General features: G+C 34.2%; 1 protein-coding gene and 3 long non-coding RNA genes across 4 annotated transcripts; 2 read left to right on the top strand and 2 right to left on the bottom strand.

The window, feature by feature from the left end:
* Positions 1-342: 342 nt before the first annotated feature.
* LOC133869867 (uncharacterized) lies at positions 343-2,404 on the bottom strand. Its single transcript, XR_009900566.1, has 4 exons — positions 2,320-2,404; positions 2,179-2,242; positions 1,611-1,668; positions 343-635 (listed from the first exon to the last, which is right to left on the bottom strand). It is a non-coding gene; the product is annotated as an uncharacterized LOC133869867 (long non-coding RNA).
* A 676-nt stretch (positions 2,405-3,080) lies between these two features.
* On the top strand, positions 3,081-7,040 carry LOC133868632 (uncharacterized). The gene is made up of 3 exons (XR_009900370.1): positions 3,081-3,560; positions 5,577-5,648; positions 6,762-7,040. It is a non-coding gene; the product is annotated as an uncharacterized LOC133868632 (long non-coding RNA).
* A 2,471-nt stretch (positions 7,041-9,511) lies between these two features.
* On the top strand, positions 9,512-13,306 carry LOC133868631 (uncharacterized). Its single transcript, XR_009900369.1, has 3 exons — positions 9,512-9,839; positions 11,856-11,927; positions 13,028-13,306. It is a non-coding gene; the product is annotated as an uncharacterized LOC133868631 (long non-coding RNA).
* Positions 13,307-17,710: 4,404 nt separating this feature from the next.
* On the bottom strand, positions 17,711-21,211 carry LOC133868942 (glutamate receptor 2.7-like). Its single transcript, XM_062305934.1, has 4 exons — positions 20,956-21,211; positions 19,639-20,888; positions 18,937-19,243; positions 17,711-18,156 (listed from the first exon to the last, which is right to left on the bottom strand). Exons 1-4 carry the CDS (start codon positions 21,209-21,211, stop codon positions 17,711-17,713), a joined length of 2,259 nt encoding a protein of 752 aa, XP_062161918.1.
* Positions 21,212-24,740: the final 3,529 nt, after the last annotated feature.

Here is a 24,740-nt window from a genome sequence, read left to right as displayed (position 1 = left end):
GAGAGCTATAGTGAAGTATTAAATACAATTGTTAGACAGTTTTATTACTTCAAGCTGTGAGTCCACACTCACGCTTCAAAGTCAACATTCAACATGTAAGCTTCAAAGTCAACTGGCCCTAGTAGCCTAGGAGAGGCCGATTTCCATTGTAAATACTCTGAACATGTAATGTGACGACCCGTTTTTTTTTTTTTTTTTTTTTTTTTTTTTTTTAAATATACAAACGGATCTTCACAGTGGCACGACTACATGTCGCTCAGCCAATATATGGCACATGCCCCATAACATGCACCTGATAATCAGAGTTCTATTTATGCAACGGAGAACATAATGATACAATCATTAACTCAGCGGAAAAGCATATCTAAATATAAACATATTGTTTACACAAAAGAGCCATTTACATGTCTAACTGTTTAAGGCTTAACATCATTACAACTATTACAAAAGGATGGCTACACAAAAGAATAAGTGACGCATTTGTCACGAGCCATATACAAAATACCCAAAAGTATGGACAACCCGCGGTCCATAGCACTACAACTGTCGCGTCATGCTCTAGTCATAGTATCCCAAATACAAAGCTACGGGGTCATCCTCCAAGTCGGGTGTACCTGTAGCCAAAGAAGCTCCATCTATACGGTTGTGGGGGTAGCCACATCCATATAGGTGAAATAATGAGTTCACCGTCTTAGCATAAATAAATACACTAAGACCTCAGAGGTATACTATTCACTGAGTTTTCGCAAAGAACCAACTTTTCTTTTTTTTGTCATGCGTACACTATAACAGCCACCAATTTTATAAATTTTTGTTTGAAAACCCCCATAGCTGATATAGTAAACACTGACTTATAGAAAACATTTAAACATGATAGGCAGCTAAGATTATACGCAGAAGTTTGTTGTAGAAACAACTACGTACGACCTCACCTACGATGTTTGCTTAGGTTTACATAACCCTTATGTTAGAAATCAATGGCATTTAAATCATGCAACTATCCGATAGAAATATACATAAGCTCTTTTCCATTAAAACTCTTATGCATACCAATACGTATAGCAAAACTACTAATAATATAAAAACATCACTCATCAAAACCATGCTATGAATGATTATGCAATGCACATCATGGGTTACCCCAAGCATCATGGAAATTAATCCAAGCATCATGGGTTACCCCAAGCATCATGAAAATTAATCCAAGCATCATGGGAATTACCCCGAGCATTGTTTCCCGTGAGTTGTGAACCTCACTTCGATGCACGTTTAGCGTTCATATGCATATGCATCGTGCTTTAAAACAATATACACAATATACATTTCATTTTATGAATCATGCCTTTAACACATGCTTTCTTTACAAAACATAATCAATTCAACATGTCATTTCTTTAACAATTTGCATAACTTAAATCTTTATACTCACTCTAAACTCACCAATCATGTTCATAGTTCAAAACATCATCAATATTTCAATATACTCCAAAGTACTCAAATCATCCAAAACAATTCATAATCAACATACAGTTGGTTCAGGTTTGTAAAACAATATATTTTGCAATTCATCATATACGAAAATAATATTTCTCAGTGAGTAGAATACTCACCTTGAGCTGCTTATACTCCCAAATTCCAACAACTCAAGATTCGACCCACAAAGTGCCGCTAAAACACAATACAAAGCACCATTCAGTTTCTTAACTAATAACTACGCTAAGTAGCACCTTGAATCGCTCAAAGGCTACATCACTAAGTTACCCATAAAATTCTAAGGTTTACTTTATTACCCATTAATTAACTAAGCCTATACATAGAATTATTATTAGGTTTACAATTACAATCTCCGATTATACAAATTACTAACATTAAAACCAAACCCCATAAACACTTATTTTCATGAAATCCATAGATAATTTTGGGATTAATCAACACCCTAAATTCAATTAATTCACAAATTAAAAATCTAGGGTTTAAGCACCTAAAAAAAAATCCCAAATTAATATTCACTAATCTAATCATACTAAATGCTAACCACCATTTTATTTTTACTAAACCATAACATAACAATGCTATTTTAACACAAATAACATTAACCCATAAGGTTTACTTAGGATTAGACACAAAATCCCAATTTAGATACATAACTCCAAAAGTTAGGGTTTTAGAAAGACTTACCCAAAGTTCACCAACTAATACCCAAGGCTTGGGTAGCCTCCAGAAAATTCCAAATAGCCAACACCTAAAGAGAACATTCAATTAAACTCACATTTACAAGATTTAATTAAAAATCTCAAAAATATGAGTTTAGTGTTTTACCTCAAAATAATCGGTCAAAACGTAGATCCACACGCGTAGATCACGTTTCCAAAATCAGATTTGAGATTGAGCCCTTAGATCTTCCTAGATCACAATTTTTCACTAAAAAACCTCCCCCCTTTTCTGTTTCTTCTTTCACGTTGTGCTTTCTGCTTTCTGCTAGAAAAGGAGGCACTACTGCCTCTTTCTTTTTGTTTTTCTTTTAAGTGAGGTGCGCCTCACTGAGTGAGGCGCGCCTCACTAATTGCTGCGCCCTGTTTGGGGCGCAGGTGTGGGGCGCAAGCCCCACACTTTAATAATTAATTTTTTTATTTTTTTATTTTTTTTATTTTTTTTTATTTTTTTATTTTTTTAAAGAGGCAGCCGTGCTGCCTCTGAACATCTTTTTTTCTTCTTCAAGTGAGGCGCACAGTGCGCCTCACTATATATATATATATATATATATATATATATATATATATATATATATATATATATTTATATATTTTTTGTATTTAATTATAGTTTTTTAGCATTTCTCATGACATATACTTTTTTTTTCTTTTTGATTAGTGTTGGATTAGACTTACTGTAAAGACCAGGAAAATAAATAGGAGATTTATCAATTAATAAATTGTATTCATTAATAGATGGGCATAATAATTATTATAGTGTGGTTTAAATAAATATAGGGTCAAATATTAATTCTAAAATGATAGAAATAATATAAAATGGGGTCTTAATGTAATTTACATAAGTTGGAGCATTTAAATAAAATGTAATCCTCTTTGACACATGTCAGCATTTGGTTGGCTATGAGAAGATAGCACTATCTTCTCCCAACCACTCACACATGGACACATGTCCCACTTACCCTCTCTCTTCCTTTTTCCTTTCTTTTCTTTTCTTTTTCTCCTCTTTTTCGGTGGACACCAGCAGCCCCCTTCTCCTTGTCTTTTCCTTTTTTCCTTTCTTTCCTCTCTCTCTTTCCCCTCACGCACGTTCTTTTCTTTTTCTTCTTCATTTTTCCTTTTCTTTCTTCTTTCTTCCCCTCGTCTCCTCCATTTCCGCATGCTGCTCTCCTCTTCCCCCTTTTCTCTCTTCCTCTCTTCTCCACGCACGCCCAATAAGAAGAAAAACATAGAGAGATCGTGAGAGAGAAAGTGACCCAGTCCGTAAGAGTGATGCAGTCCGAGAATTAGAAGGGGATTTTGGTGATTTCTGGCCATTGGTGGATGAGGAGCAAATCCTGTATTTTTAAGGTAAAAATCGTGTTCCCCTTTAGCTCTTAGATATGGATTTTGAAATAGATTTCTTGTTCCTTAGATTTGGGTTTCAAAATGGATTTCACTTCTATCCCTTTGGTTTTTCTACAAACCGTATGGGTTCTTGGGGGTTTGAACTAGATGTAATCCTAGGATTTCTAAAGTTCTGAATTTTGGTATATAATTTTATGGGTTTTGATTGAATTTGGTTTAAGAAGAAATTTAGGGTTTCTAGGTGATTTTTGGGGTGTTGGCCGAATTGTGCAAGCCTCTTGGAGTTTTGTTTGGTGGTTTTAACTTATGTTTAATACTCTGTAATGGTTTGATTTCGGGGTGGAATTATGTTTGATAAATGAGATGGTTGATGGAATTTTGGCGGTTAGATGGGGAAGAAAATCTTGACATATTTGATGATGTATTTTAGGGCTCAGTTTGGTGATTGATATTTTGAGTTTTAGAGAATGTATGAGCTAATTTTGAGGAGTGTTTTAATTGAAATCAAATCTGGTTTTTGGGGTTGATAACTTGATGATGTTGGTTAGTGTTTGATTGTTAAGGATCGAGTTTAATGACGTAATTGATTTATTGGTGTTTTGGGTTAATGTGGTAACTTTTAATTTCTGTGGCCGAATGGTGGTGTTAACTACATGCGTGTTTGGTTGGTTGAAGTTGTAATTGATTGTGTGAGTTAAATTGGGGGTATTTTTGATAGTTATAAATTATGGTTGGTTTGGATGGTTGTATAGCATAGTATGAGTTGTGGTGGAATTTGGATGTATAGGTGATGGTTGGGTTTTGAATTAGTTGGTGATGATGAATTGGTACCATGGTTGTTAGGTTGAGCTCCTTATTATGGTTGAGAGGGTATACTAATTATGAAGTTGAATTAAGTTATGATTGTTGATGATTGTTGTGATGATATTTTGGTATTATGATTGTGGAGGATTGGTGTTATGATATTTTGGTTGAAGATATGAGATTATTCTCACTTGAGAGAGAAGTTGGTATTGATGAGAATGTTTGAATTTGTTGAATCGATTAAAGTTGGATTCCTCATTTTAGTGTTATAGGTATGGTGATTATGTGATGGTATTAGGTTGAGGTTATAAGTAATACGGTTCTAATCTTGGCGGTAATTGAGGAATGAGTCAAAGTAACTAATTATAGAGCTTTATATGGGTAACAAGTGAAGATAGCAAAAAATAAATTATAGAACCCATCTATGCCATAGGTTTAATAAAGAGTATAGTGTAATCCTCAGCTTTGATGTTTATGTATATGTCTCAAGCTTTAATAAATAAATATATTGCAATACGTGGTTATAACCTAATCTAATAATTAATATGTTAAGCAAGATTTAGGTTCTATAATCTAAATTACCTAGATGGTTAGTAGCTAATAAAAGATAAAAGTATTGAATATAATAACAATGGTGTTAAAGGTTAATAAACGAAATAACGTTACAAACCTAAAGCCTAAGGTTTATACCAATGAGACAACAATTTAATAAGAATGTCAAAAGAGTTATAGATTACCCAAATGACCATAAGTTAATAAGTATAAGTTAGTAAGCTTATAGGAACACATAAATATAATATGAATCCACTATGTGGCGACATAGTAACTAATCCACTTGTACGTGCACACATGATATTTATGTGTTATCAGATTTGGTTAAGCGTTGTATGTGTATATATATAAATGTATATATATGCATATGCATGTAAATAGGTTAAATAAATATTGTTAACTTGGTAAAGAAATAACAAGCCAATAATGGATTAATAATAATAATGTGCTGTAATAATAATAATAAATAGGCGAACAAAATAGTAGACATGTCTTAAAGATAATAAGCGATATAGTGTTAACTTATAACCAATGTTTAACCTAATAATAGTTTAGGATACTTAGACTTAGAAGCGGGTAATGCGACGTGTGAGTACGCGAGTAGTCTATGTGTCAAAGAGTGTAGAGTTCAATAGCATAGCCTAACGATACCAATGTCTGCAGGATAGTGTCCGGATTGGAGACTTCAATGGGTTCTCCAATGTAGAGTTCGAGTTGGAGTCCAATGCAGCCAAGGTGAGTATTCTACTTACTGAGAAAAGATATTTTTATGTATTTTATAGAAATGCAAATGATATATGATTTTCTTACTGAACCAACGATATGTTAACATGTATGCTTTGGATGTTTTAAGTAGTTTCAATTATGTTGAAATATCAATGATGTTATGAAATGATGCATAAATGAAAGGTTTTGAATTGATTGAAGTATTTGAAAGGTGTTGTAGTTGGGATTTAATTATGCAAAGAAGAATGATGAAATTTCATGTTGATTGGTTCATGGTATTTGAAGAAAGCATGATTTGCAAAGAATAGGAGTATAGAGTTTGAGTTGTAAAGCATAATGCACGAACACATAATAAAGAAGAGAGCGTGAGGCTCATAATAAAGAAGAGAGCGTGAGGCTCATAATAAAGAAGAGAGATAATGAAGAGAGCGTGAGGCTCATAATAATGAAGAGAGCGTGAGGCTCATAATAAAGAAGAGAGCGTGAGGCTCATAATAATGAAGAGAGCGTGAGGCTCATAATAAAGAAGAGAGCGTGAGGCTCATAATAATGAAGAGAGCGTGAGGCTCATAATGAACAAAAAGACTATCATGAGCATGCATAGCATTGTTTAAATTGTGTAATGTTTTCATGATAAGTATATTGTAGTTTTGCTAGACGTATTAGTATGCATAAGAGTCTTGATAGAAAAAGAACTTATGTATATTGGTATCGGATTGTGTGATGTTTTTATGAAAGTATATTGTAGTTTTGCTAGACGTATTAGTATGCATAAAAGTCTTGATAGAAAAAGAGTTTATGTATATTGGTATCGGATGGTTGCATGGTTTAAATGCCATTGTGTTCAATAACGAATCTTTCACGTATAATACTAGCTGCCCAGTGTATTTAAATGTTTTCTATTAGTCGGTGTTTGCTATATCAGCTATGGGGGTTTTTCAAACAAAAGTTTATAAAATTGGTAGCTGTTATAGTGTACGCACGACTAAAAATGAAAAGTTGGTTCTTTGCGAAAACTCAGTGAATAGTATACCTCTGAGGTCTTAGTGTATCTATTTATGCTAAGACGGTGGGCTCATAATTCCACCTATACGGATGTGGCAAACCCCCACAACCGTATAGATGTAGTTTCTTTGGCTGCAGGTATTCTGGTCGTAGTTGATGATGTTGTAGAAGGGCACTTTGGATATTATGACTGAAGCACGCCGCAACGGTCGTAATGGGTGGACCACAGGTTGTCCACTTGTTTATAGGTTTAGTTTATGGCTTGTGACGTTTGTGTCACTTGTTCTTGTAAAGCCATTTCCGTTATGTAATTATATTGAGAAAAGACTTAAACAGATAGATGTAATATGGCTCTTTGTTTATGATTATTTGTAATAGAAATTATGTTATGATTTCCGCTATTAGGTTATGTTTTCCGCTGCATAGTTGATAGATGTTATACTCTGATTTGCCAGGTACATATTATGGGGTATGTACCATATTTTGGCTTTGCGACATATCGTCGTGCCACTGTGAAGATCCGTTTATATTTTAAAGGACTAATATTTATGTAAATGTTTTGTATAAAAAAAAAAACGGGTCGTCACAGAAAATGGTATCAGAGCAGTTTGCTCTAGGGTTGTTAGGAAAAGCGGAAGTTTAGGTTTGTATTAGAGTTTAAGGATAATAAAAGAGCCTTAGGAATGTAAAAGCTTCAACAAAGATAAAAAGATTTAAATAATGTTCTTTGTGTGCATTGCATAATTATTGTAATGCATCTGTTAGGATTTGGGTTGGTCATGTAGCATAGTTCTGTGTAGACAAGTCATGCCACCTAGACAATGACCTCTTTCTTTGTTTGGAAGTGTTGCATACGTCTCAATTGATTCAAGTGTGACACATTCCTGTATCTCGTCCACGTATGTGGAGTCGTGTAGGTAGAGTACGAACCCTTAGATCTAAACATATGTGTGACCACTCTTGTGGTGACGCTGTATGGGTAGGCCTAGGTGTCTAGTCACTTAGTCTTTCATAAGAGTCTAGCATGATTGTGTTAGGCCATAGGCGAAGTAAGAGAGAGCTTCACGTGAGGGTGGACTAATAACCGTCCTTTGAGAAGTGATGACGTATTCTTTGGGCGCATCGAAGGAGACTCGAATCTTGAAGAGCACGAGACCATTGTACGAGATCAATTCAAGAAAACTGCCTAGCTACAACTATGAGGACGACACCCTAGCGAGGAAAGAACTACTTAATGACGAGAGACGTTTTCGAGGAATCCGACCGATAGGTACGAGTTAAGATACTAAAACATTAATGAAACAGATTTAACAAGTAAATAACTAAAATGATAAATTTCAGGATATCTTATTTTTAAATAAATAGTGATTTAAAAAAAAATGATTTAAAAATGGGTAGTCAAGTTAAATATGACAAAATAAAATTTGTAGGCTAAGCCAAAATACTTTTAAAACACAATTTCAAACGTAAGGATTAACTTAAAAGTTAGTAGTTCAAACATGGGTTATGTGTAAAGTATAGAATTTACAAATGATTATTAAAGTCAAAGTGCTAGTTCAAATATGAACTTTCAATATATACGGTTGTACGTATTAGAGAATGTTGTTTGAATTAGGTCCAAGTGTTAGAAAGGAGTTAATTGTCAGTTGACTTTTGATGAAATAATAGTGTCATAGCACATTTGCGGTCGTGAAACCGATATTTAGGAAAATTTATGTTTTAAAGGTATTGATAACGGTGGAATAGTAAGAAATTAATGGATTGGATTGATAAAATGTTGAGGATAAGCCACCGATCATGAGTTAGGAACAAGTTAAGGCATAGTAATGTTTGGTTAAATATGAAAATCTAAATGGTTTACCTATTTGAGGATGGTAGTACTTATGATTTAAAGAGAAATAAATCATAAAACCACATGAGGTTAAGTAAATTTGTGAATATTGGAGACACTTAGTAAGCCCACACTAGATCTTGGATGTCTTAAAGGTCACAATTGAGGACAATTAGAGTTATTCCAATATGATTTTAGGAGTATATACGGTAAACGACATAGGAGATTCATGTAGAACAATCAAAATATTGTTGAGGTTGCTTAAAAAAAAGAAAAATATTCATGGCTAAACTTTGGTGATAGTGCCACAATGACAAAGAATTTGAAGAACTAAGAATAAGTTGAAGTATACGGTATAGAGGAATAGGTCTGGTTCACCTTAAGTCATAATTTAGATAATGAGTTGGAACTAAGGAGGGGTGACTTAGTGAAATGACTTGGACTTGTGATGGGTATGTACAAAGAAGAAACAAGTGAGGATAGTTAAATGGTATGCAGTAAAGTGACGTATGAATTAAGTGATTGACGATTGTTGAGGAAGATGGAAAGATTAGTTATGACTTCGGGGATTAAAAATAGAATGCGTGGTGCAAGTTAACTTTGAGGACTATTAGGGTAGCTTCAGGTAAGCATCTGAGATCATAAGCGATATTTGCAAATTTCGAGGACGAAATTTAATAAGGAGGGGTGGATGTAAAGACCAGGAAAATAAATAGGAGATTTATCAATTAATAAATTGTATTCATTAATAGATGGGCATAATAATTATTATAGTGTGGTTTAAATAAATATAGGGTCAAATATTAATTCTAAAATGATAGAAATAATATAAAATGGGGTCTTAATGTAATTTACATAAGTTGGAGCATTTAAATAAAATGTAATCCTCTTTGACACATGTCAGCATTTGGTTGGCTATGAGAAGATAGCACTATCTTCTCCCAACCACTCACACATGGACACATGTCCCACTTACCCTCTCTCTTCCTTTTTCCTTTCTTTTCTTTTCTTTTTCTCCTCTTTTTTGGTGGACACCAGCAGCCCCCTTCTCCTTGTCTTTTCCTTTTTTCCTTTCTTTCCTCTCTCTCTTTCCCCTCACGCACGTTCTTTTCTTTTTCTTCTTCATTTTTCCTTTTCTTTCTTCTTTCTTCCCCTCGTCTCCTCCATTTCCGCATGCTGCTCTCCTCTTCCCCCTTTTCTCTCTTCCTCTCTTCTCCACGCACGCCCAATAAGAAGAAAAACATAGAGAGATCGTGAGAGAGAAAGTGACCCAGTCCGTAAGAGTGATGCAGTCCGAGAATTAGAAGGGGATTTTGGTGATTTCTGGCCATTGGTGGATGAGGAGCAAATCCTGTATTTTTAAGGTAAAAATCGTGTTCCCCTTTAGCTCTTAGATATGGATTTTGAAATAGATTTCTTGTTCCTTAGATTTGGGTTTCAAAATGGATTTCACTTCTATCCCTTTGGTTTTTCTACAAACCGTATGGGTTCTTGGGGGTTTGAACTAGATGTAATCCTAGGATTTCTAAAGTTCTGAATTTTGGTATATAATTTTATGGGTTTTGATTGAATTTGGTTTAAGAAGAAATTTAGGGTTTCTAGGTGATTTTTGGGGTGTTGGCCGAATTGTGCAAGCCTCTTGGAGTTTTGTTTGGTGGTTTTAACTTATGTTTAATACTCTGTAATGGTTTGATTTCGGGGTGGAATTATGTTTGATAAATGAGATGGTTGATGGAATTTTGGCGGTTAGATGGGGAAGAAAATCTTGACATATTTGATGATGTATTTTAGGGCTCAGTTTGGTGATTGATATTTTGAGTTTTAGAGAATGTATGAGCTAATTTTGAGGAGTGTTTTAATTGAAATCAAATCTGGTTTTTGGGGTTGATAACTTGATGATGTTGGTTAGTGTTTGATTGTTAAGGATCGAGTTTAATGACGTAATTGATTTATTGGTGTTTTGGGTTAATGTGGTAACTTTTAATTTCTGTGGCCGAATGGTGGTGTTAACTACATGCGTGTTTGGTTGGTTGAAGTTGTAATTGATTGTGTGAGTTAAATTGGGGGTATTTTTGATAGTTATAAATTATGGTTGGTTTGGATGGTTGTATAGCATAGTATGAGTTGTGGTGGAATTTGGATGTATAGGTGATGGTTGGGTTTTGAATTAGTTGGTGATGATGAATTGGTACCATGGTTGTTAGGTTGAGCTCCTTATTATGGTTGAGAGGGTATACTAATTATGAAGTTGAATTAAGTTATGATTGTTGATGATTGTTGTGATGATATTTTGGTATTATGATTGTGGAGGATTGGTGTTATGATATTTTGGTTGAAGATATGAGATTATTCTCACTTGAGAGAGAAGTTGGTATTGATGAGAATGTTTGAATTTGTTGAATCGATTAAAGTTGGATTCCTCATTTTAGTGTTATAGGTATGGTGATTATGTGATGGTATTAGGTTGAGGTTATAAGTAATACGGTTCTAATCTTGGCGGTAATTGAGGAATGAGTCAAAGTAACTAATTATAGAGCTTTATATGGGTAACAAGTGAAGATAGCAAAAAATAAATTATAGAACCCATCTATGCCATAGGTTTAATAAAGAGTATAGTGTAATCCTCAGCTTTGATGTTTATGTATATGTCTCAAGCTTTAATAAATAAATATATTGCAATACGTGGTTATAACCTAATCTAATAATTAATATGTTAAACAAGATTTAGGTTCTATAATCTAAATTACCTAGATGGTTAGTAGCTAATAAAAGATAAAAGTATTGAATATAATAACAATGGTGTTAAAGGTTAATAAACGAAATAACGTTACAAACCTAAAGCCTAAGGTTTATACCAATGAGACAACAATTTAATAAGAATGTCAAAAGAGTTATAGATTACCCAAATGACCATAAGTTAATAAGTATAAGTTAGTAAGCTTATAGGAACACATAAATATAATATGAATCCACTATGTGGCGACATAGTAACTAATCCACTTGTACGTGCACACATGATATTTATGTGTTATCAGATTTGGTTAAGCGTTGTATGTGTATATATATAAATGTATATATATGCATATGCATGTAAATAGGTTAAATAAATATTGTTAACTTGGTAAAGAAATAACAAGCCAATAATGGATTAATAATAATAATGTGCTGTAATAATAATAATAAATAGGCGAACAAAATAGTAGACATGTCTTAAAGATAATAAGCGATATAGTGTTAACTTATAACCAATGTTTAACCTAATAATAGTTTAGGATACTTAGACTTAGAAGCGGGTAATGCGACGTGTGAGTACGCGAGTAGTCTATGTGTCAAAGAGTGTAGAGTTCAATAGCATAGCCTAACGATACCAATGTCTGCAGGATAGTGTCCGGATTGGAGACTTCAATGGGTTCTCCAATGTAGAGTTCGAGTTGGAGTCCAATGCAGCCAAGGTGAGTATTCTACTTACTGAGAAAAGATATTTTTATGTATTTTATAGAAATGCAAATGATATATGATTTTCTTACTGAACCAACGATATGTTAACATGTATGCTTTGGATGTTTTAAGTAGTTTCAATTATGTTGAAATATCAATGATGTTATGAAATGATGCATAAATGAAAGGTTTTGAATTGATTGAAGTATTTGAAAGGTGTTGTAGTTGGGATTTAATTATGCAAAGAAGAATGATGAAATTTCATGTTGATTGGTTCATGGTATTTGAAGAAAGCATGATTTGCAAAGAATAGGAGTATAGAGTTTGAGTTGTAAAGCATAATGCACGAACACATAATAAAGAAGAGAGCGTGAGGCTCATAATAAAGAAGAGAGCGTGAGGCTCATAATAAAGAAGAGAGCGTGAGGCTCATAATAATGAAGAGAGCGTGAGGCTCATAATAAAGAAGAGAGCGTGAGGCTCATAATAATGAAGAGAGCGTGAGGCTCATAATAAAGAAGAGAGCGTGAGGCTCATAATAATGAAGAGAGCGTGAGGCTCATAATGAACAAAAAGACTATCATGAGCATGCATAGCATTGTTTAAATTGTGTAATGTTTTCATGATAAGTATATTGTAGTTTTGCTAGACGTATTAGTATGCATAAGAGTCTTGATAGAAAAAGAACTTATGTATATTGGTATCGGATTGTGTGATGTTTTTATGAAAGTATATTGTAGTTTTGCTAGACGTATTAGTATGCATAAAAGTCTTGATAGAAAAAGAGTTTATGTATATTGGTATCGGATGGTTGCATGGTTTAAATGCCATTGTGTTCAATAACGAATCTTTCACGTATAATACTAGCTGCCCAGTGTATTTAAATGTTTTCTATTAGTCGGTGTTTGCTATATCAGCTATGGGGGTTTTTCAAACAAAAGTTTATAAAATTGGTAGCTGTTATAGTGTACGCACGACTAAAAATGAAAAGTTGGTTCTTTGCGAAAACTCAGTGAATAGTATACCTCTGAGGTCTTAGTGTATCTATTTATGCTAAGACGGTGGGCTCATAATTCCACCTATACGGATGTGGCAAACCCCCACAACCGTATAGATGTAGTTTCTTTGGCTGCAGGTATTCTGGTCGTAGTTGATGATGTTGTAGAAGGGCACTTTGGATATTATGACTGAAGCACGCCGCAACGGTCGTAATGGGTGGACCACAGGTTGTCCACTTGTTTATAGGTTTAGTTTATGGCTTGTGACGTTTGTGTCACTTGTTCTTGTAAAGCCATTTCCGTTATGTAATTATATTGAGAAAAGACTTAAACAGATAGATGTAATATGGCTCTTTGTTTATGATTATTTGTAATAGAAATTATGTTATGATTTCCGCTATTAGGTTATGTTTTCCGCTGCATAGTTGATAGATGTTATACTCTGATTTGCCAAGTACATATTATGGGGTATGTACCATATTTTGGCTTTGCGACATATCGTCGTGCCACTGTGAAGATCCGTTTATATTTTAAAGGACTAATATTTATGTAAATGTTTTGTATAAAAAAAAAAACGGGTCGTCACACTTACAAATGCCACTTATATTTTCTTTTCATGACTACCATTTACAAGTCCATAGAATAAAATAAAACACTTTATTTTATTTTACCACACTTAATAGACTTATTTTAATTAATCCTAATAAACTCATTAAATATTTTCTTGGACATTACATGTTAACTTAAATAATTTAGCTTTGTTTATCTTGAAGAAATTTTTTTTTCTAGAATCGGTACATATTCTGCTGCGGCTAATTTGATTAACGCATAATCCCTGATCGTTGCTATATGAGATTTGTCTCCTCCAAACTTTCCTTCCTTTACGGCTGTGTCTCAGTATGCTTGATGAGCAAGGCAGGCAATGATTTGCTGGTTAATTGTATCCATATTGGTTTTGTTGGTTTGCCTTTAGTGTCACGTCTCTGTTGGATTCCATATTGGTCTGATTGCATCCATATTGGGTTGGCTTGATTGCTTCCATATATTGACCTTGTTGCTTTCTTTGGTGTCACGCATCACAGAGTGGTATGTGGAGGTTGATATTGCAGAATTTGTGGCCGCTGCAATATCTCCAAGATGCTGTCTTGCAGCTGGCTGATCTTCAACAGCTGTTGTTGCCGTGTCAGCTGCATCATTATGTTTAACACATTGTTCCTTGCTGCAATGCGCTTATGGAGATCAAATCCTTCTCAAATGAGATTGTCATTTTCTTCCTTACCAGACAGACTGATGTTGCCTAGACTGCTACCGCATTCAGGTCGTGCTGTGCAAGTCCTCATCCTCTTAAGGTATGTGGCCGTTGAATGTGTGAGTGATTTTATTTATGTTGAGATCCCTTAATTTCTTTGGTGAGGATATGTTGCTGTAGCGCGATTGAGTTCATGACATTGAGCTCCCTCGAATTACGCTGGTGAGGATCTACAGGATTTGCTACTGTAGTGGCATGCACGTTGACAACATTCAGCTTGTTTTTCATGGGAAGTATTTTTGTGGGATGTCATATCGGGTTTGTCTGTCATATTGGGTTTGTATGTCTTTTGTCGCTCAATGGGTGTGAGCTCTCCTAGGGTTTTCTATGATGTATAGTGCTATGTAATAATGATCTTTATTTTATTTTATTTTTAATTTTTATTTAATTTTTTTAAAAAAAGAGAAACCCGAGAAAAATAAACCGGTTAATAAAAAGGAGAGGCAATTAAAGTTACCCATATTTTGGCTTTTTAATTTGTTGGCCCATTTATTTGGCATATTGTTGGTCCTGTTGTTGACTTAGACTCATCTTTTGGCCTTTGTTGTATTGTTTGATAACTCATGACCATTTAAAGCCCATAATTGGCCTCATTTTAGCTCTTGTTGGCTCTCATTTTGGCCCTTTTTGGCCTATGGTCGTTAAAGGGCATCTTCAATCATCGTTGCCGCTATTAACTCCAATCACATTCGCAAGCCACCACCAATCCTAGGGATTTCCAGCCACCATCTTTGGCCTCCGCTATTTGCCACTCACCGCTACCATCTTCAGCAAAAAAAAATATCATACTCAAGATTCTACAATTTTTTACCTTGAGTTTGGGGGGAATATTAAAATAAATTATGAGATTTGATTTATATTAGAATATATCATTGGATTTGATTGTAGTCTCCTATAATGAGATTTGATTGTATTCAAACCTGATTTGATTTGATCTCCCCCTACCATTTTACATATATATATATTCTCCACCTCCATATAAATAGAGACATTTGTATTATAAATTTCATCAAGTGAATAAGAGCAAAACATAGCGCTTAGGACTTTAACTTGTAGACGTAAGTCATAGATCGAATCACGTAAATTTCCATCCCCAATGAAATTAACAATCAGTAGTTAACTTCATGATTCACCTACAATCTCATTCTATAAAGAGTAGACCACAAGATATAGTGTCTTTAGGGCATTAACAAGTTTTTTTTTGGTATTTAGTAGATTAACAATTTTTGATAATTTGATGAGAATATTTACGTAATTGATAATTTAGGAGAAACTGACAATTGGATGTTAATTTGACAGAAATACGTGTGCTTTTTCATAAAAAAAAAAATAAAAATAAAAATAAAGAAAAGATATAGTACTGTTGTGACATTAGCTAGCTATGTAACATTGATCTAATATCATTTTCTATTTTGCTTTCCCCTCTTTTCGTTTTCAATCTTAACATCTAGTGCTTCTGTGCCCGCAGTTCCGTGCAAACCACTCATTTTCTATTCGGATCGTAAGTTTTGACTTTTAAAGATTCGAGACGTTTGACATTGAAAAATCCAAAACAATAATTTCCATTTCCCAAAAAATTCTGACTTATGCTCATTTTCGTTTGTTTGGGCATGAAAAAATTTTTGTATTTTTTTTTTTTTAATAATGATTCAATGCCACCTAAATATACAACTTTTCATCACCTTGCCTATGTGGCAAGGTGGTCCCCCACTACTTTTTGAGTTTTTTTATTTTTTAAAAATAAATTAAAGTGAGGGATCACCTTGCCACATAGACAAGGTGGTGGAAAGTTGTATATTTAGGTGGTAGTGAATCATTACTCTTTTTTTTTTTTTTTTTTTTTTTTTTTTTTTTATGTTTAGTGCAACAAAAAATAACGGTCAATAAAAATTATTTTCAGTTTGACTGTAAAAGACTTTTTAATTTTTAAAAAACGATTTACAGTTTTAAAAACCGTAAATAGTTTTTTGGATTTAAACTCTTCGTTCTTGTAGGTCGTTTGTGGGAATCTGCCACCGCAGGACATTGAAGTTTGTTGGTGGTTCGAATCTATCGACGAAGGCCCTCGAATTTTGGCATCCGACAGGTGCTTGAATCTGGCACTGGTATGCCGGAATCCGACTACGTCTAGTCACCGTTGCCAAATTTCAGCAATCATATTCTGTAGAAATTGGCCGGAATCTGGTCATTGTCGCTAGATTCCAGCCTTTATGTTCGGAATCCAACAAAAGTAGCCGGAATTCTGTCCACTAGTGACGAGATTTTGTTACCAATGATTTTTTGTTGCTAGTGATTTTTTCGTAAGAACCAAATGTTAAAAAAATATTTTAAAGAATTTTTTTTTTTATTATTTTCATTAAAAATAATTTACAATGAAATACAGTTTATGCTGAAACAAACAAAGCGTTAGAGACTTCACCGTAACTCCGCAATTGATGAAAATTATGTTGTCAAATCCTATTACAGTACTTAATTATAACCTTTTGGTTGGTGACTTAGTCTAAGGTCTATACGTATTTCAGTCGACTAGCTTCTTCTCAGCTGACCAATTCAAAGATACAAAATTCCACGCCGATGCCCTAGCTCGATCCTCTTGTAAGTGCTCTTTTCTATGTACTAATTATTTGTTTTGCTCAACCCTAGTTCTTTGGTTGAGTACTGGATGAGGACATTCAAAACATTTAGGTCCAACGGTACGTACAAGAAGTTCGACACAAGCTAAACGAAAGGAGCTCATAAATTTAGATCGAACGGTATAAGAAGTTTGCACAAACGCTTATTCATCAAAAATAAAAAAGAAAAAAAGAATTGAAATTTATTTATAACCAATTAGACAAGAAGCTCATAAATTTTTCATCTAATACCTAGCTTTCGTACTTGGTGCATTCAATATATATATATATATATATATATATATATATATTGAGTTCTATGGCATATATTTCAATTTCAGCACGTGCAGAGGTATGAATATTGTCCGGAGCAAAAAAAGATCTCCCTGGAATATTGATCTCTCCATTGTAAAAGTACATGTCTTGCAACTCTATTGCTTGAAGTTGCATTGCCTTCGTATGCCTCTGATACCTCTTTAATTAGTTATCGGCCGGATTAATGAAAGTAGAAAACAAAAGGTAGAAATTACACCATATATAAGGTAGAGACCCCAGAAGCTCTGGAGACTCAAATGTTCTGTACTATTGGATGTTCCATTCACCGAACACTCATTTGAAGGAGTCAACCATTCATCTTCAAGTGGTGTGAGCTTACCGTCTTCTAATAGCCTTAAAATTGATTCTGAAAAATCCTTAGCTATTGGAGAACCCTTTTGGAATGCCTGCATGAAAGATAAGAATCGATACCTATTAGAGAAAAAGATTCTTTTAAGTGGCTATTGGGGAGCTAGCTTACCATCTTCAAGTGGTGTATTTTAAATCTTTTTTTGGCAATATTTACTATGGAAATTTGGGATGATCAATCGATCAACTTGAAGTTATGTGGAAATTAAAACAGCAAAGTTGTAGTAACTACTCACAAATCCAAATCCTCCAAATTTATAGGTAGTAGGTGTGGTGGTGGCAATGTATCCCTTGCAATGCTTGTTGATAAAAACTTTCTTGTATGGAAGTTCAAGAAAGGCAGCGGTTATGTTCTTCTTCTCAAATAGACCTGGGTACTCAGATTCATCGAAAACTGTGTGGATGTTTTTTGAATGGAATCCAATCACATTCTCCAGGTAACTCTTGACAAATGAATCATTATCACAACCAACTTTTGAGTTGCTGCTCTTTAGCCACTCGATATCTGTATTATCTGGTTGTGGTCGTTGCACGGTGAGCAAAGAAGACAGACTAGCAGTGTAGCTCGAGGTTAAGATCAACACAACAAAGAGCCACACTGCCACCACCACTCGAGTTAAGTTGCTATTAATTTTCTCTTCTGCAAAGAAATTAAAAACATGGAGTTCATGACCGGCAGTTCTAACTCAGCAAAAAAAGTCGACGATTCAATTCGATCACAAGCATTCACAAGATATTTCAACTTGGTTATCATAGAAATATATAATAGGACATCATATAATATGAGAGAGAGAGACAGATGAAGCGTTAGGACTACATCTTGAATATATTGGACTATGATGAAATGTATTATAATGGTCTATATTTATAGATTGAGAGGCTACGAGTGGTAAATAAGAAATCTTAGACTAAATAAAGAAATGAATAAATATGATGAAGCATTACGTTAGTAAAGTCCATATCTGGGGCTCCTGTTGATTAGAAAGCCTTATCATATTAGATTTAGCATAATCCTGCAGGGGTGTTGTCAGTAAATTCTTGCTTCAAATAATGCAGTGTTTGATTCACAAACAAGTAAATTTTCAAGTCAGATACGATTTGAACTCGGTGTCTGTGCATACAAACTCAGGGCTGCAACCTTGTAATTTTTGTAGTTTTCTAGCATCCTAATTAACCCTTAAACTCCGACTAATTTCTCTGAAGTACTGTCTTATATATATAGAGCAGTAACAAGTTTATGTTGTTAAGGTACTATGCCCTTTTGTCCAATAACAAGAAACTTTACTAATTTAGTTGAATGACATCCACACTAATAACAATATTGAGTTGTTTAGATAACATTATTGAATGCAAGTCATATGTTTTTGTGGTAAGCGTCATAGAATATTTCTCGTCATAATTCTAGAAATTTGGTACTTACTGTGAGCGAAGAACAGAGAGGAGAATATGAACCAAAATGTGGTGCCAATCTGATTCTTCCATGGGCCACCAAATTCTTGATTGAATCGATGCTCCAAGAACCAAATTATAAGCATTGTGTAAAGCATGATGGCACCAGTCACCGCCCACACTTCCCACGTGAAAGGCTTCAAAAACATCCATGCTGTCCCTTCAGGTTTTGCAGGAACTATCATGGACAACCCTGACTCGGTGTATGGCTGAGTAAAGTCCACGTATTCCAATCTGTCAGCTAATATGGTCACGTCACCAACGACAGCATCATATGTCTTCCATTGTTTTTGATCCACATGACAAGGGTAGTCTTTATCAGAAACAAGAAATTGTTTTCGGAAAATTGAAAAAACATAATAATCATCAAATGAGAAAAATCCATGTTATATACAACTGGTTTTAGTTTTGGTCATATATTTGCTGCTCTTCCTGCAACTTCCAAGTATAAGAGCAGATAATGCAGCAGATGAAAATAACATTTCAAATTCAACAAAAAGAGATAAACCAGCAGCTCTATCAAATTGATTGTTGGCGCTAGCTCTATCAAATTGGATTTCATTTGTCCAAAATTTATATCATATCCAGAAGGCACATGTTGCTGGGTGCTACGTATAAAGGATGAAGCATATTGTTGATATAAAAGATATAAAAAGAGTTTCAAAGTCGATACCTTGTTAGAGACGCTGTAAACCAATTCGTCGTAGGTGCCGTGGAAGGGCGGCATAAATTCATACGGCAAAGTATAACTCAAATTAGATAGCACCGTCTTGAAAACTTCAATGCACCAACCACCATATTTGATATCATCTTTGTTGCTGTCATTTACCTTCACAAACTTCTGGAATGAAGTTCTACTGGGAACAACAATTTTCAATGGATTCTCGTTAGTAGGCATTACCCACCCTTTTGGTGATCCTCTTGTTAAGTTCCCGGGCCAAATTATTGAGGCGCCATCCAAAAGTTGTGCAGTTTTCTCTCTACCTTCTGCGTAACTTCCCGGGCCAAATTCTTCATACCTCTTATCTATCTGGTCTACCACATTTACAATCCACATCAACGGGGGAGTTTGCAACGGCTTTCCTGCTGCGAAACTTATTTCGCCACTTAAACCAGAGAAACTGCTTGATACTATATTCCTTAACAGCATCTCTGCGCTACTGCTGTTACTCGTCCTTGTCTCTATGGCCTGTGAAATGGCCCTAATGCTATCATATGCTCGTAGAGCATGAATTGCCGGCTTTGGATACTGGGGTTTGAATTTTTTTGAGAACTGGGCGTAGAAATCTTTATAAGAATCAGTAGCATTAGAATAGTAGGTCTTGATCCCTAAAGCACCTTGCATAGAGGAAATAACAGAGTCCTCAACCGAGTCCAGCAAACTTGTTACACTGTCGGTCATAATCCAAGCCGAGTCTCTCTCTATAAGTCCAACTTTATCAGCTTCTCTGAACAAATGAGCCACCATCGACAACGATGACTGAAGAACAATAAAAACCCGAGATTTGGTTGCTTTCCGTAGCTTCAACAGCTCGCCCAGAACAAGCTCTTGTGGAGAAGATGGCGGAAGAACTAAACGATACTCGATCTCTGAGTCAACATCCTGAAGAGCCTCGGATAGAAGAAGAGCTGACATCCCCCAGTCACTGTCATACACGTCATCTTCATATATCACCACAACCCTTTTCCATTTGTACGCCTTAACAATATCTGTAATGCATTTGATTTGGGCAGAACCGTCGTTAGCCATTTGTATCAAGAAAGGCCAACGGCGTTCCATCAGCGGTGGGGTTATGGCAGGAGCCGCAAATGAAATAATCGGAACTTTTTCCTTGTTTCCAACAGCTGCTACGAATGCGGCTTCCTCCCATTTGTTCATGCCAATAATTACATCCACTTTCTTCTCCTTAATTAGCTCTTCAGCTGCAGTAAAAATAAGAAATTATTTCTATAATTACAGGATGGAAAAGAAGCCTTAAAATTTACTGACCAGCAGAAGCAACTTGAAAGGGGTCTAATCCGCTGGAGTCCTGGAAATGGAGGGTCAGCTTGTTAGAGTTCAAAAAGCGGTTGAAGTTTTCGGCGGCAATTTCAATGGCTATTTTCTGTTCTTTCCCGATTCGGGACGTGACATCAATGATTCCACCGATATTTGTAACTTTGGTTGCATGAGCAGCTTGACCTCCATCGGGTTCGGAGATTAAGAGAAGAAAAGAGACGACAAGGGGAAAGGAAAAAAACCCCATTTTGGTATTTGATAATTGTGTACACAAAAGAATAAATAAATAAATATACAAGGCTCCAACACTTATTATATATGGACATGGTTGTTCTTCTTTGAGTCTACAGTTCTCTCTTTGAATTGTTGAACCGTTCGTAGAAAATGTCAGCGTGGAATTTGGGATATTTTGGTTGGTATCTTTGATTCTTTGACTTGACTGTAAAGGGCGCCGCAGCTTTCCCATTCCCCCTCAAAATAACTCAGCCCGGTCAAAAACTAAAACTCAACTCACCCCTCTATTATCCATCATTTTTTTTTTTTTTTTTTTTTTTTGTGAGTACTCTATTATCCACCATTGTTAGAAAGAGCAAAGGACCAAAGGTAGAAACCATCTTTTTATTTTATAATTATTTTATAATGTTAATCGATGTGATAATTTTAATCAATATTATTTTTTATTTTTTTAAACAATAATCGATTCAAAGGTTAATTAAAATTGTTATGTCAATATTATGAGATACTTGAAAGATAAAAAAAATATAGTTTCTAACATTATTGTTGTAAGTTAAGAATCATATTCAACTGATGTGTAATTTATTTTTTTCGGTTTTTTAATTTTTTTATAAAAAAAAATTGTTTTAACTTTTTTTTTAAGATTTTTTTTTTTTTTTTTTTTTTTTTTTTTTTTTTTTTTTATGGATAATTTGGGGACATTTGTTCCTAAAAAGCCACATGTGTTGCACGTGGGTCCATTTTCTTTAGAAAAGACAGATTTAAGTAACGAATGGCAATATTGAAAATTTCAAAAACTTGGTTGGAGGGTACATTGCTAATTTTTAAACATTGGATGCAAAAGTGAAAAGAAAATCTAACTTTTTTATTTTATTTTATTTTTTATTTTTTTATTTTTAGGGGGATAAAATGTATTTATTTTTTCTTCCATTCTTTATTTCTCATATCACTCTGGAAAATGGTTTTCGACAACTATCTAGGATATCTTTTCACTTAACATACATGTCTGTCGTGAGATAATAGTCACTTTAACTATGAGAAAATGCTAGATTATATTAAGTTAACAGCATCGAGGAATACATGATCTCAAGGGAATTGTCCCTTCGTGTAATGGCGTCCACCATGTCTTCGTTAAGGTAATTATGTCTCAAAATTGGCGTGCAGCTAAGAGAGAGATATATATATATATATATATATATATATATATTGGGTCATATTGCTCTTTTTATTGAAAATATCATAAAAATAATTCCAAATCAATATTACCCACCATATAATTGAACCTCAGAATTTGGAGCAAACATCTCTCTTCACTTGTTTGACTTAGTAGAATCGATTCCCTTCTAATAAAGCTTTGCTAAATTTGATCATAACCAGTTTCTTCCTAAGATTGTAGAGACTATATCTCAACTAATTATTTATCCACTATGCACGCTCCACTCACTAAGGTAAACAATTTACTCTCTTCATTCATCACGAGATCATGACCTCCTCAGAAATATAACAATTACCAATATTGGAGGCATCTAAAACTTCTGATAAAATAAATTACAACTCCGAAACTTTTACATTTGTCGCTACTCACTCTTCTTGCATTTTGGGAGTTTAATTTGCAAGTTAAGGTAGAAAATGAGTTTATGATGTAATCATTATCGATTACATCTCTAGCCATGAGTAGTATAATTATTTAAATAAAAGTTTATCTCTTATCTTAAGAGATAGGCGGTTGATTAGTAGTAGAAGTAGTCTTTTTAATTTTAAATAAGAATATCTAGATTAATATGTTATTTGATTTAGTAGCCGTCATATTTAGTAGTTATCTAAGTAGAGGAGTATGTTAATAAGAAGTTTTATCTCTTAGGATAAGAGTAAACGATCAGATCATGGTTGCACTACAAAAATAGTTGTCATTCGCCACGTGGCTACAGTAGTGGTTACTGTAGCCACGTGTTATGCTGACAACGTGGCAACATGCAGCTGGGAGACGTTCGGCCACGTGTATTTATTACACGTGTCCAATTGGTTAAAACCAAGTCTTTTCCTTGTATTCCAGTAGGTCTCTAGCCATGCAGAATGACACTTCTACTTCAATTGGGTTACCTAATTATATATAAGGAACAAATCAGTAATTATATGAGAATGTTAAATTTTGTTAAGTAAAATACAATCTCATTGTATTTTTTGAGAGTTTCTGGCTCACTCGAAACATATCAGTTTCTTTTCTCGTTGTTGGTTAATCTATCACCTTAACTATTTGACAGCTTTCCACCATGAGTTACTCATCATCTCTTCTTGCAAGTGAAACAACAACTATCATAGTTTGAGGTCATTGAGTCGTGACTTCCAATCAGATTTTTGGCCGAAGTCGTTCAATGAATGTCCTCACTAGCTGTATATCGGACCAATTATGAGTTTGATCACATAACTGTTCAAAACGACTTATGTATTCCTAAATTGTTGATGTTTGCCAAATTTTTACTTCCTTACCATCCATATTTATATGTTAAAAATAACCAAATCAAACAAGGAGCCATTCCACAAATTCCTTCCAAGTTGATTCTCCATGGCACACTACCAACCAATTATGAAACGACTATAATGCCTTCCCTTCAAGAGTATCAGTTGCTATCTCAACCTTTGATATTTCTAGTGTCTAGTGAAAATTGAAAATAATATTATGCGAGTGATACTCAGCCAGAGGGATCTCAACGATCAACTTTTAGATGTTGAACTTCGTACTCTTGATCTCCTCATGATTGTACGTTTGGTACAGACACTCAATGTCTGATTGTCCCAAAAAGTACTCCTATCCCTCGACGGTATAGGGATAAATGGATGGCTTGTTTGATGAGGTCATCAATCAAATCATTTTATTTATTATGTATATATAATAAATAAAATTAGAAAATATAAAACTTTACTAATAATATAAAAAGTAGGAAAAACTTCAAAAACTTCACTAAACTTCTACTCATCTTGAAATACTATCCTAAATTAAATTTAAAAACCTTCAATTTCAACCATCGAACTTTTAATTTGATGCAATGCCCATATCTATTAGGACTTTTTGTGAAATTCTTGAAAATGATGAAAATACTCTCTTTTTTGTTCTTCTCATTTAATAATAATAAAAATTTGGGCTCTGATCGATGGCGGAGTCACCACCTTAGGTTTCGTGGTGACCCACAGTTGTGGCTCACCAGACCTATGGTGGGGTCACCATTTTTTTTTGTTTTTTTAAAAAAATTAAGTTATTATTTTTTCAATTTTTAATTTAAAATTAAGGGCTAAATACCCTATTGGTATCCGAGTTTTAATCTTTATTAAATTTAGTACCTAAGTTTTCATTTGTTTCATAGATAGACCTGAGTTTAGGGGTAAAAATCACTTTGGTATTTCTATTACATTTTTCTTCCAAATATTAACGGTCTGCTAGCAGTTGACACGTGGCACTATATAAAAAAAATAAAAAATTATATAAAAATAAGAAAGTAATATAATTTAAAAAACAAAAAACAAAAAAGAAGGGTGGCTTAGTTTGG

Source organism: Alnus glutinosa, chromosome 5 (assembly GCF_958979055.1).
Source record: "Alnus glutinosa chromosome 5, dhAlnGlut1.1, whole genome shotgun sequence".
Lineage (NCBI taxonomy): Eukaryota > Viridiplantae > Streptophyta > Magnoliopsida > Fagales > Betulaceae > Alnus > Alnus glutinosa.
The sequence above is the reverse complement of the archived record's forward strand: the minus strand, read 5'-3'. Positions and strand labels throughout refer to the sequence as shown.